Source organism: Oryzias melastigma, linkage group LG10, assembly GCF_002922805.2.
Source record: "Oryzias melastigma strain HK-1 linkage group LG10, ASM292280v2, whole genome shotgun sequence".
Classification (NCBI taxonomy): domain Eukaryota; kingdom Metazoa; phylum Chordata; class Actinopteri; order Beloniformes; family Adrianichthyidae; genus Oryzias; species Oryzias melastigma.
The window spans coordinates 24,435,630-24,447,557 of record NC_050521.1 but is presented as its reverse complement, the minus strand read 5'-3'; the positions used below and the strand labels follow the sequence as shown (position 1 = coordinate 24,447,557).

The following is an 11,928-nucleotide window of genomic DNA, read 5'->3' as shown; positions in this document are numbered from 1 at the left end:
TACTAAGGACACTTAAAGCTTTCAAATTATACCAAATATGAAGAGGTGATCCTCTGGGAACTCCTGGATTAAACAAAAAAATGCTGTCTTGATTGATCTGTTTTTTAAAATCAAAATTAGAAAGACATTTTCCAGCTAAAAAACTTATTAGCTAGTGATAAAAAGTCCATAATCATACAATATCTACGTGCAGTCAAAAAAAGATGGAACTATTATTACAAATTATGTGGGGGATGTATATGCATTAAGTCAGCAATGGAAATAATTTGACTGGAGATTAAAAAAAATGAGATACTTCTTTACACCTCTGGCAATTTCTAAATTCATTCAATAATTATCATCTTCAAGAAAAGATGAAAAAGTGACGTTTGGTCCACAGGCGCCACCTTTCACCGCCGCCCCCTTTTGATCCACTGCTGCAAACGTCACAAATAGATTTCTGTTGGTTTTATCTCCATAGCAACCATAATATTTTTTGATTGTCTGGGGCTGATGAATGGGTCTATGTAGCTTTAAGAAGAATCAGCTAAAGTAAATTTTAGAATTCCCATAGCAACAGAGGTTTATTGTTAACAACTACCAAATTCATATTCTATGCTTTTTTATTTGGTTCAGTTTGAGCCAATGATTTATATATTAAATGTTTTATAATATTCAATTTCAAGAGAACAGCACTTTTGCAAGCTTGAACCTTTTGCAAACCTTAAAACCAACTTTTTTTCCATGTGATGCTCGAGGTTATAGATTATAATCCCTAGGAGAAGTTTAAATTTCTAGAAAGTGCAATAATTGGTTTTCTAAAATTCAAGATAGCAGCCTCTCCCCCAGGCCAAATGTGGTTCTTTGTTCAGATCGAAGATCGCTCTAACCAAACGTTAGTTTCCCATTGGTGCAAAAATGGGAAAATTGCGAAAAAAATGGCCGCCAAATCAAAGGTCCTGAGGCCATCCCAAAGCTTCCTTAGATTACTTTGAAACATCTGCTTTGGTTTTGTAACTTGAACTATTATTCTTAACCTGCATAAGAGATTTTGGCCCTATTCCTTTTTTTAATTTAATATTTTAAATTCTTGTTATGGTTGTGTCATCATACTTAAAAACAATTTTTTTAAAAGTTTCTGGATCACATATTTTTTCATCCCTGGTAATAAGGACGATATTAGGGCTGGGCATCGCCAATAATTTCCAGAATCGATTCAGTTACATTTTTTTTCTGATCTCCTCCATTCAGTTTGATTCAATTCTATTGTGAGTTAGACGGTTTACACATTTAGACAGGTTTGATTGGAAATGGAATTGGAAATAATCTATACATATATGTTTTGAAGATATGCATATTAATGTGATACAATTCACATACTGTTACATTTATTAGTGAAATTATGTTATGTTAATACCATACAGTGTTACATGGATTCTCAAAGGGAGAAGCTCCAACAATTGTTCTGCCTCTCCTGGAGGGTATTTAAGTTTGGCCACTGGGTGGCGATGGTGATATATAACACCTTATTCAAGAAGAAGAAATTATCAGCGAAAAACAATATTTTAGGCCACAAATCCTTAAAATAGTTTGGAAAATTCCTGCCTGTGAGTTTATAAAGATGTTTAGTCACCAATGTATGTTTAGATCAACCGAGCGTTAGCATTAGCCCTTCTATGGGAAACCCCATTATGCATTAGCATCAAGCTATCAGGCTTTAGCATTATACGTTGGATCGATCTCTACTTTTATGGATCGATCAATTAATTAATCATTAATTCAGATCAATTAATGGATTTTATCAACACAGACACTATGTGAACCATTGACTAAATATGAGAATTGGACTGAGTGAGTGTGATGTCATCCATAGAAAGTAGTCTACTTCTGGTTCCAACCAAATAAAGTCAATTCCGTCACCATTTTTTCTCAAGCTTGTTGGAAGTTTACACCCATACGACCTGAAAACACTAAATCTGCCAATCATGCATTTTGGGACCACCTGCTTTTACCAAGGCATCTAATTGGCCAGTTTATGACTTGAATAGCTTGCGCTACAATAAAAAAAAATATATGATTAGATGTTAAAAACAATCTGACAATTTGAAAGTCAGTAATACCTGTTATTTCTCTATAGAAGTCTATAAGACTTTGGATTCTTGGAGCCACTTCCTGTATGGAACGCCACAGGGAAAGGGGTCACTCATTCCAGTTCTTACATACAGTCAGTGATGAGCAAGGTGGGAAGAAGAAAGCAGTGTTTTTCAGCACCATCTACAAAACTAAATGTTGAGGACAGTTTTTTTTTTTTTATTTCTGAAAGATGGAGAAAAATGCAGTTTGATGACTCAGCCTGAAGGCATGCAGCTCGTCTTTATTTTTAATGGTTTCTGTTTGTGTTTCCCCCCTACGTTTTTTTTTTTTTTTTTTTTTTTTATACCCGTGTTTCCTTCCCGTCTCTCCTTCCTTCTTCTCAACCGTTGACTCTAATTTCTCTGGCAGCGGTTGCCAGGGTAACTGACATTAATTCATACGGCCATCGATTCACCGCTCAGCTTATTGCTATTTACCTCCGCAAGCCTCCTTAGGTTTGTGCATCCAAATCCTACGTGTGTGCGCGAGCTTCAAACTTTTGTCAACTTCGATTAGCGGCTGGCTTATTTTTTTATGATTATTTACACCACCCAGATTTTGTAATAGTATTAAACTGCTCGGGAAGTAAAAGGATGAAACGAGGGACGGAGCAAACAGTAATCAGCCCACACATGTGTAAGGTCACAACATCACATGGCGAGCTGCGCACACACATGTCTGAGTACACATTCACATACACACCTTCTTTGCATCTCGAACACACACCTGACTTCATTATCTGCGCTCTGCGATCAGGATGTCAGCAGCAGCAACCATGGTAACAAGTTGAGAGGAAGAGAAAGACTGTTGAGATTCACAGCCACTTCACACCAACGCAGCATCATTAATGTCATTTAACTCACCCCTCAGTGACACTTTCTATCTACCCATCTGTTTTCCCGAGTCGCTCCCCTGTCTCCCCCTGCGTTCCTCCTCCTCCTCCTATACGTTTCACTTTTCTCCCACCCATCTGTGTCGCGCTCTCTCTGAGTCAGGATTTTAGCCTCTGCTGAGGACTCACAATACCTGGTTACTTCCTGCGATGTGTGTGTCTGGGTGCACTAGAGCATGCCAGGCCCCCATCCTGCAGCCTCATTACTGCACAGCTGCAGCACGCAGCTGCACCCGAGTCACCATCAGGGTGATTACAGACATTTATGGATGTGTTTTCATGGGATGCTGCGGTGCAGCACCTTGACCGCAGTAGCCCGTCCATCCTACAGGGCTTATGGTTTCAGAGGGGGGCGGCTTCCTGGTAATGGGGTGTTAGAAATGTGCAGCGATAATGTCAGATGATGCTCTGCTTTAGGGGTGAACGAGCTGGCATTTATCAAAAGACACAAATTCCCTTTACTGAAATATTCCTGCTGTCTGAGTGAGCTTCTGTGCTCCGTCAGCCTCATCACTGCTGGAGAAAGCAGCTGACAAAACATATTTTTAGTATATATTGTTGCATTTTGAATTCCTAAATGTAAGTAATTATAATTTTACATCTAAAGTGCATGAGCTTCCTGTCATATTTTTTTATTTGATGGCAAAGAGGGACTGCAGACACTGAGGAAAATCTAGGCATCAAAAACAAAGTGAAGCAACAGTGCCATCTGCTGGTCAAGAATATGCACTTCAGGCATTCTCTCAGTAAAAAGTAGGGGTGTAAGGAAAAATCGATTCGGAGAAATACTTTATTTGGCGATACTTGTATTGACTTAAAATACTGCCATGACAATATTTAATTATTATTTAAAAGCAAATATATAATTCAATCTTACTTTAGTTTTTTTTTTTTGTTTTAAATTAAAACAAAAGCACCTTGAATTTAATTGGGTAAAAGCAACTTTTTGTGAGATACGGTTGCAGTGCACACAATGTTCTGATCATTATTTTACCAATTCAATTTAGCAAAAAACTTTAAAATATTCAGAAAATTCTTATGTCATAAATGTAAAAAAAATGTGAAATATTGTCTGGTGGGATATATCGGGATACGTATCGTATCGCCGACTCTTGCCAATACACCACCCTAGTAAAAAGTTTGATTATTTTAACCAATGACAGAAAAGGAGCTACAATAACTCCCAGCATTAAAACCTAAAAATCATAAATTTATACAGATGTGATTTTTTTTACCTTATGTTTTGTATAAATAAAAGACAGACATAAAATTGAATGATTTATGATGAATTAAATACATCTTAATTAAACTCTCACTTTATAATCACAAATATCTAATTAAATGAATAATTCAAAATTAAGACTATTATTTTCTTATCAGCAGCTTACAACAGTTTTTTCGGTTGCTTGATTGATCTAAAGCAATTTCAGTGATTAAAAACAAAAAATATATTACAAATTAAAATTCAACCCAAGTTTAAATCCTCTTATTTATAAAGTTAAAAAATATTGAAGTATTATGACAGATTTACACGTTTAAAATGAAGGCAATGATTCACTTTTGTTTTTTTGGTCAATCAAAAAAACTCTCATAAACTTTTTTTTTTACAGAATAGAATAGAATAGAATAGAAAAGCCACTTTATCAGGTACACCTTGTCAGTACCAGGTTGGACTCCTTTTGCCTTCAAAACTGCCTTAATCCTTGGTGGCGTAGATTCAACAAGGTTCTCAGAGAGTTTGATTCATATTGAAATGAAAGCATCACACAGTTGCAGCAGATTTGTCACCACATCCCAAAGGTTCTATTGGGTTGAGATCTGGTCACTGTGGAGATCATTAGAGTCCAGTGAACTCATTATCATGTTTAAGAAACTGGTCTGAGATGATTCCAGCGTTATGACATGGATCCTTCTCCTGCTGGAAATAAGCATTAGAAGATGGTTCACTGGTCATAAAATACCCCTCATACCATGACACCACCACCACCAGCCTGAACCATTGATATAAGGAAGGGCAGATCCATGCTTTTGTTGTTGATGCTAAATTCTGACCCTACCATCTGAATGTTGCAGCAGAAATAGAGATTAATCCGGCCAGATAACACTTTTCCAATCTTCAATTGTCCAGTTTTAGTGATCTTGTGAATTGTGCTGCAACTGCTGCACCTTTTTTCCCTACAGCCCTCGGCTCACCTGGCAGGTGTGACCAATGTCTCGTAATTGCCACCTGGTGTCTACTTAAGACAAAAGAGGTGAAAATCCTGGTAGATCAGCACTTTCGGAAAAACTCCAACAAACATTAAAGTCACTTCAACTCTGAAATTAACAAAAGTGACATGACGCTGCAGGGAAAAGCATGTAATGTTTAATGACCGTAAAGATGAGACATAATTTCTTGGTTTCAAGCAATTCCTTAAACTCATAATAAAACTATTGTTTGTATTTTGGCTCCAGTGTACTCAAAATTATATCAAAATGTAATTTATCGCGGCCCCAAATTGAGATCTACTATGATCATCATTCTTTAAAGGAATTTAATTCTCTATCCCAATGAAAAACAAATAAGAAATGATTGATTTTACTGCCTCCCTAAACCAATAAAAGCAGAGGAACAGAAAACAGAACATGAGAGGTAAATGTGGAAGTCTTCAAATGAAAATAATGCATGAAAACCTCCATTTCTGTTGAAAGATCAAAGTTTCTTGAAAGACATTTGTAAACGACTCCTGCAGTGAACGGATCTGAATCTGAAGGAGCAGAGCTTTCAAATAAGCTCATTTATCATGATGTGCTTCACAAATTTAAAAGTGAGGGGAAAAAAGTCATCTCTCAACATCTGCTGAACCAAAACTTCTACAGCTGGAAAAAACCAGGAAGTAACAAAAATGCATATATTGTTTTAGCAAAACTGAAAAAGAAAGTTTCAGTTTGAATCTTTTCTAATGACTTTACAGTCATACACACAGATATGGTAAATGTTAAACAAGGTTTTGATTAATTCCTGGATAGTCCATCAGACAGAGCGGGAACGATGAACTCACCTGTCCTCCAGGGTTTGACCTTTCCACTGACCTCCAATATTTGGATTGATTCAGATGTGAGGATGCACTCCTTCTTTTAAGTGTAAATACATAAAAAAAAAGCTTTTGATTGTGTTTGGTCAATTTTCCAAACATCAGTTTGTTTTTTTAAAAATGTTTTTCTTTTCATTTTGTTTTTACAATTTAGTGACCTGATTTTGCTACATTTACTTAAAAATCTGAAATGTAAGAAATTGTATCTTTCATGTACAAGTAAAATCATTTTCTATCTCATAAATTTAAAGTCCAGAACTCACATTTGCTACAACCACAGACACAAACAAAAAAAAGGAAAATCTGCTGAAGAAATTCAGAGAATGAAAAAAGTACATTCTGTGTTGATCATATTCTCCTCATCTGTTACACATTTATGTAACCTAACAGGTGTAAAAATACATTATTTTAAGTACAAAACTCCAAGTTCTCTCCTGCAATAAAACATAATTTTATTCTCTCTATTTTCTCATGCAAGAACAAGTTTTTCACTTTGAGAGAATCAGTCATCTTTAACAAATCTGCTCTTTTTGTCCCAAAACCTAAAGAAAACAAGCATATTTGTAACTAAAAACAGTCATTTACTTACATTTGGACAGTAAGAAACCTGAACGTTGATTTGAATGAAAGTCCTTAGAATGTAAATGTAGGATGTAAATGAGATGCAAATACTGCACCTGATTGGTTAGAAATGATGCATTTACATTATCAATCATTTTTAGGGCTTATTCCAACTGAATTCTTAATAGACTGCAAATGAGAAGTATATTATAATTAGTGTGAAACAGACAAAATTGTCCAATTGACTTGTAACTATATTTTTTTCAGTTTCCAGCATGTTTCTGCATTTTGACTCTTAAGGCATCACTTCGTATTTTTTTGTTAAATTGGTCAAATGAATAAAAATTAATCTTAAGTTTTGATTTCGAATAACAGAAACTAAAACTCTTTTTTTCCCTCTAGATCTGCCCTGGAGCCCCTTTGTTGGACGGCCAAATGAGTCCACTAGAGGGCGACAAAAACAAACTGTCTGAATTTTAGTTCTGATTCAAAGAAGCAACAAAGTGTTCAAAGTTTTAGAATAAAAGTAACAGGATTTTTTTTTTTAAGGAAAAAAAACAAGCTGAGAATGTTTAAAAAATAAATAAATAAAAAAAGGTTTTAGGAACAGACAATTTAAACTAAAACCATAATTTTATCCTATTAAAATGTCGAGGTTTGCATTATTTTAGGAGTATTTTGAACAACTTGCTTCTTTTTTTGTTATAGACAGTTTAGGGTAAAATAAAACTTTTTATTTTGCTTTTTCCAACTTTGTAGTATATTTCCTAAACATTCAATGTTCCTGAGCATTTTGAATACATTTTATGCTGTTTCTGCAAGAAAAAACTTAAATAAATGTGAAACCCTATTAGATTTTTTTTAATTTTACGTGTATTTTCTCACTATTGTAGTAAATTATGATTATTTTATAAAGTATTTACTGCACTGAAGATTCCCTCGATTCAGGTAAGATGCAGTTCCACGTTTGAACAGCAGGTGGCATCAGAGAAAACTAAACCTGCTGACCTTTTCAGCTCCATGTAAATAACAATATATGAAGTTCTTAATTTTAAGTTTCAGAAGCTTTTGGACCATTAAGGTGAGACATTAAAGGGAAATATGAGATAAAACTAAAGCAAAAAACAAAAAAACTAGAGAATCCACCCCAGCAAAGGGCAGAACCAGTAGTGTTTAGCAGTTGCCTGGGCCCCTGCACAGGCAAACAGGAAGCAGAGTGAGAAGCGAGAGCAACAACTGAAACTGAAACAGCAGCCGGCGCTTTGGTTAAACTGAAGGAGCCGTGTGTGGCACACAGCCACATCTGGGACTTTTGCTGAAAAAGACAAACCACACACAAGAGGCAGAACCTGCTATTCTTGTACATCTGCATGTGTTGACCTGCACACCTCAGCAGCAAACCTTTAATCCTCGTCTGGGCCTTAACCTGATGGTTAGTTCCACTGCCGTTTCAGAGGACTTTGCTTTTACTGGGCATTTTTTTTATCTTAACTGCAGCAGATATGCAGGCTCAGAAGCTGTAAAGCTGGACTCTGATCTTTTTTTTTGGAGTACACAAGATAAATCGTCAATAATCGGACGTTTGTGTGCGAGCTATAAAAATTCAGACTCCAGAGTTCTAACATAAATACAAAAAAACATTTTATTTCCGCTAATTCACGTGTGGTTTTCAGCATATCGAGCAACTAGAGCCGACTTGAATTTTACATCTTTGCAAGTAATGACATTTCACAGACATAGCAGAAATGAAGTGTCCTGAAGAGGTTGAATATTTCAGTGTTGGACCGTGATGTCCCCTCCAATATTAAAAACCACAAACGTTCGTTCAAATCACAAACATCAGCAGCTGACAATGAAATCATTTCAACTGATTTAAATTCTTTGAGGTGTTCCTACTGCTCGCCGTGCTCCAGCGAACTTTAGAAGATCCAAACACGTCCGTTCTTTCCTCAACAACAACAAAAACGACACACAAAACCTCTGCTTGAAGCACACACTTCCCTCTCCCATGTAATAAAAGCAACATGACTCACATTTAGTTTTATAGATCTCACTTAGGAATCTTTAAAAACAGATATTTAGGATTGAGCACAGTTTGTTAAAAAGGCACGTCAGTAAGGTCTCCGTTCTCATCACAAACAGTGGATTTGGAAGAAACAGCAGGAGGCGAAGGAGGAGACATCCCCACAGTTCCTTTAAAGCCACAAAGATTCGCCACCATGAAGCCGCTTCATATATCTGTAGTTTGAGACGACTTCCTTGTCTTTGGTCCATCCATGTGTCCCCGGTAAACCCTTTACCGCAGCCGCGAGCTAAAGGAACAGCGTGTAACGACTACAATTAATCCACACAAACAGTACATTATTAATCATTTACAACATAATAGTTATTTTTATAGCAGCTATAACGCAGCAATATGTGTACACAAGATTAAAAATATTTAAAAAAAAAAACAATTTGCATAGATTTTGTTTATTGGGATCTTTCAGATTCCCAATTTGCCTCAAAAGAAGCAATAACTGCTAAGTTTAGTCATCTGAGTGCATTAAAATCTGACTTAAAAGTTGTGCCAACGATCAGGAAACCTTTTAAGCGTTTCACTTCTGCATTCAAACAGCACTAATGATTCAATCAAACGACGTGCTATACCCCAACCCCACCACTAGATGTCAGTAGCTGTTACACACTGTTCCATCAGGTGTGACTCAGAAACCTGAAGACCTGGGCTGCAGCTTTCAGAATGCAAATTCACAGAAAATGTTTCATTTAGTTAGAAAAAGTTCTTAAACTGCCCGTTTTGAAGCTAAAAGAAGATTAAGTTAAAAAGGTGGAGAGTAAACAACGCTGAGAACTTTGAAAAACAACAGGTGTTGATGGCAGTAAAGGGATTCCCCTGAGGTCAGGTGATGTACCGGCGCCACATGGATGATTGAGGCTTCAGTTTTCCTTTCTCGCCACATAGTGGAACACAACAGCCAGAAAAGACGGGAAGCCACTGAGGGACCAGACACAAAAGAGGAGGGGGGAAAATCTAAAGTTTGGAAGCTTTCACCCCTTTTTTTTTTTCTTTTTTTTTCTTTTTTGATGGACAAGCCACAAGTTCTGTCATTTCTGTGCTTTTTAAGTCGTGATGCGAGGTCAGGAGGAGGAGGTGATGTCGGAGGTTTTCCTAATGACGCTGGCACGCATCTCGTGACTGTGGCTGCTGGATGTGGGGGTGAGGGGGTTCTGGCTGTAGCTCGGCGTCCAGCCGTCGAGGTGGTAGCTGATGAGCGGCCTGGGGTCTCTGGTGCTTGTTATCCTGAAGTTGGGCTTGTTGGGGTTCACAAAAGTGACCATACCCGGGAGGGAACACGAGGGGATCCTGAGAACCGATGAGCCGCCGTCTCCTTTCCAAGCCGGATTACCACTCTGGGAAAAAAAAATTGAAAAAATCAGCACAAGGTAGAACATCACACGCCCCACACAGATGTTCGCTCTCTGCTAACAGGTAGTTAGGGGCTTTGTGTTTGAGAGTTAATGTTTGAAGATAACATTTCCTGATAAAGCCCTCCTCTTTCTCAGTATTTTTACAGGAATGAGCAAAGTCTTCGCAAGCGTCTGGGGCGTGTCCTCTACCCCCAAAACCAAAAGACGTGAAATCGCATTCTGAAACACACCCTGCTTCAGCAGTTAGACTGAAACAGGTAAAAACCTGTTTCCCTCCGAATCGGCTCGATTAATGACTGAGTGTAACGTGAAACCGACCTCTTTGACGTCCTCTGTATCACTTTCTGTGTCGCTACCTGGAAAAAAAAAAACAAGACAATGAATCAAATTTAGAGGAATATCTTTTTGTTTGCTGCAACAAATCAGATGTTTTCTCTAAAAATAAAAGCAGGTACAACACTCATAGATGCATTTTCTACTGACACATAGCAGTAGAGTTGCACAAGAAGACGATAAAGATAGAGCCAGCTGTGCCTGAATTACCAGTCAGAAAAGAGGGGAAGGTGATGACATGATGGACTCTTAGGTGGTTGTGAAACATTCAGGGATATTATTACTACCACAAAAATCTAGACAAACAAAAACGCCTCAAACTAGAGCCCTTTAATGATTCTACAGCGGGTTTTCACTTCCTGAGAGTGAGATTAATCCTGAGCTGTTGGATATGATACCATCAGTTCACCAGGTCACCGTCTGAACCGCATCGTCTTTTGTGCCAAAATCAACTGATTTCTCATGCACAGAGCAGAAAATGTGGAGGAGCGTCCACTACATGTAAGAAAAAAGGTCTGTCATGCTCCTATAGAAGGGTGGGGTTTTCTCACCGCAGCACGAGGACACGGGGGAGATCTGGAGCGGGTACGAGTGGGAGGAGCTGACGGTCTGCTCCTCGTTCTCGGTGGTCACCTCTATTGTCTGGCAGACGTACGGCAGGTGCTCGCTGTTGAGCAAATGGTCGTCTGCTGGACTGTGAATTTCTTCAGAGAGAGAGAGATAAACACGATTAACAACATACAAAGTGAAACACATCAATAAAAAAACTGAAACTGCACTAGAAGGAACCCAGCTGGTGTGACCAGTGTAATACCTGAGGGACTGTCAATCACTGCTTCCTTCTTGATAGAGTCAGCAAGCCCAGAGTAAGATTCAAGATTCGTTCCATCTGGATACAAAGAAGATGTCTGTGGAGGACAAGGATGAAGATTAACCAACAACTACTGCATTTTAAACACAACAGGGCGAACAGAATAATGAGGCACACCGTCAACGAAGGCTCTACTTATGTCATATATCAGGTCCACTGAACTGTAAGGCCCATAAAGCAAGACAAGCATCTGAGATAAGTCAGTCAGTTCACAGAAACTATCACTTGTTGGGTGGAAGCTACACATTAGCCATGTAAGAACTGCTAGCCACATTAGCCGTATTGGCCACACTAGCCATATTGAGCACGTCAGCCATATTAGCCACCTACAAAGTGCTAGCCTTGTTATCCACATTAGCCACCTTACAAGTGGTAGCCATATTGGCCATCTTAACCACCTTCGAGTGCTAGTCATGTTAGCCACATTAGCCGCCACAGCAGTCCTAGCCACGTTAGTCATATTAGCTACATTAGAAGTGCTGGCCATGTTAGCCATATTGATCACATTAGCCACCTTAGAAGTCCTAGCTACATTAGTCATAATAGCCATGTTAAAAATATTAGGCACCGCAGAAGTCCTAGCCATGTTATCTATATTATCCACGTTAGCCGGCTTTGAAGTGCAAGCCATGTTAACCATATTAGCCACCTTAAAA

The 11,928-nt window shown here is 38.0% G+C and overlaps 1 protein-coding gene across 3 annotated transcripts in view; it reads right to left on the bottom strand.

Moving 5' to 3' along the window:
* Positions 1–8,263: 8,263 nt before the first annotated feature.
* irf2 (interferon regulatory factor 2) overlaps positions 8,264–11,928 on the bottom strand; it is an 11,682-nt gene continuing 8,017 nt past the window's right edge. For all 3 annotated transcript variants that reach the window (XM_024283872.2, XM_024283873.2, XM_036213942.1), the window contains exons 7-10: positions 11,216–11,309; positions 10,953–11,105; positions 10,387–10,424; positions 8,264–10,050 (exon numbers count right to left, since the gene is read on the bottom strand). In XM_024283872.2, the coding sequence (XP_024139640.1) occupies positions 9,778–10,050; positions 10,387–10,424; positions 10,953–11,105; positions 11,216–11,309 (558 nt within the window). In that variant the 3' untranslated portion in view covers positions 8,264–9,777. The remainder of the gene's footprint in view (positions 10,051–10,386; positions 10,425–10,952; positions 11,106–11,215; positions 11,310–11,928) is intronic.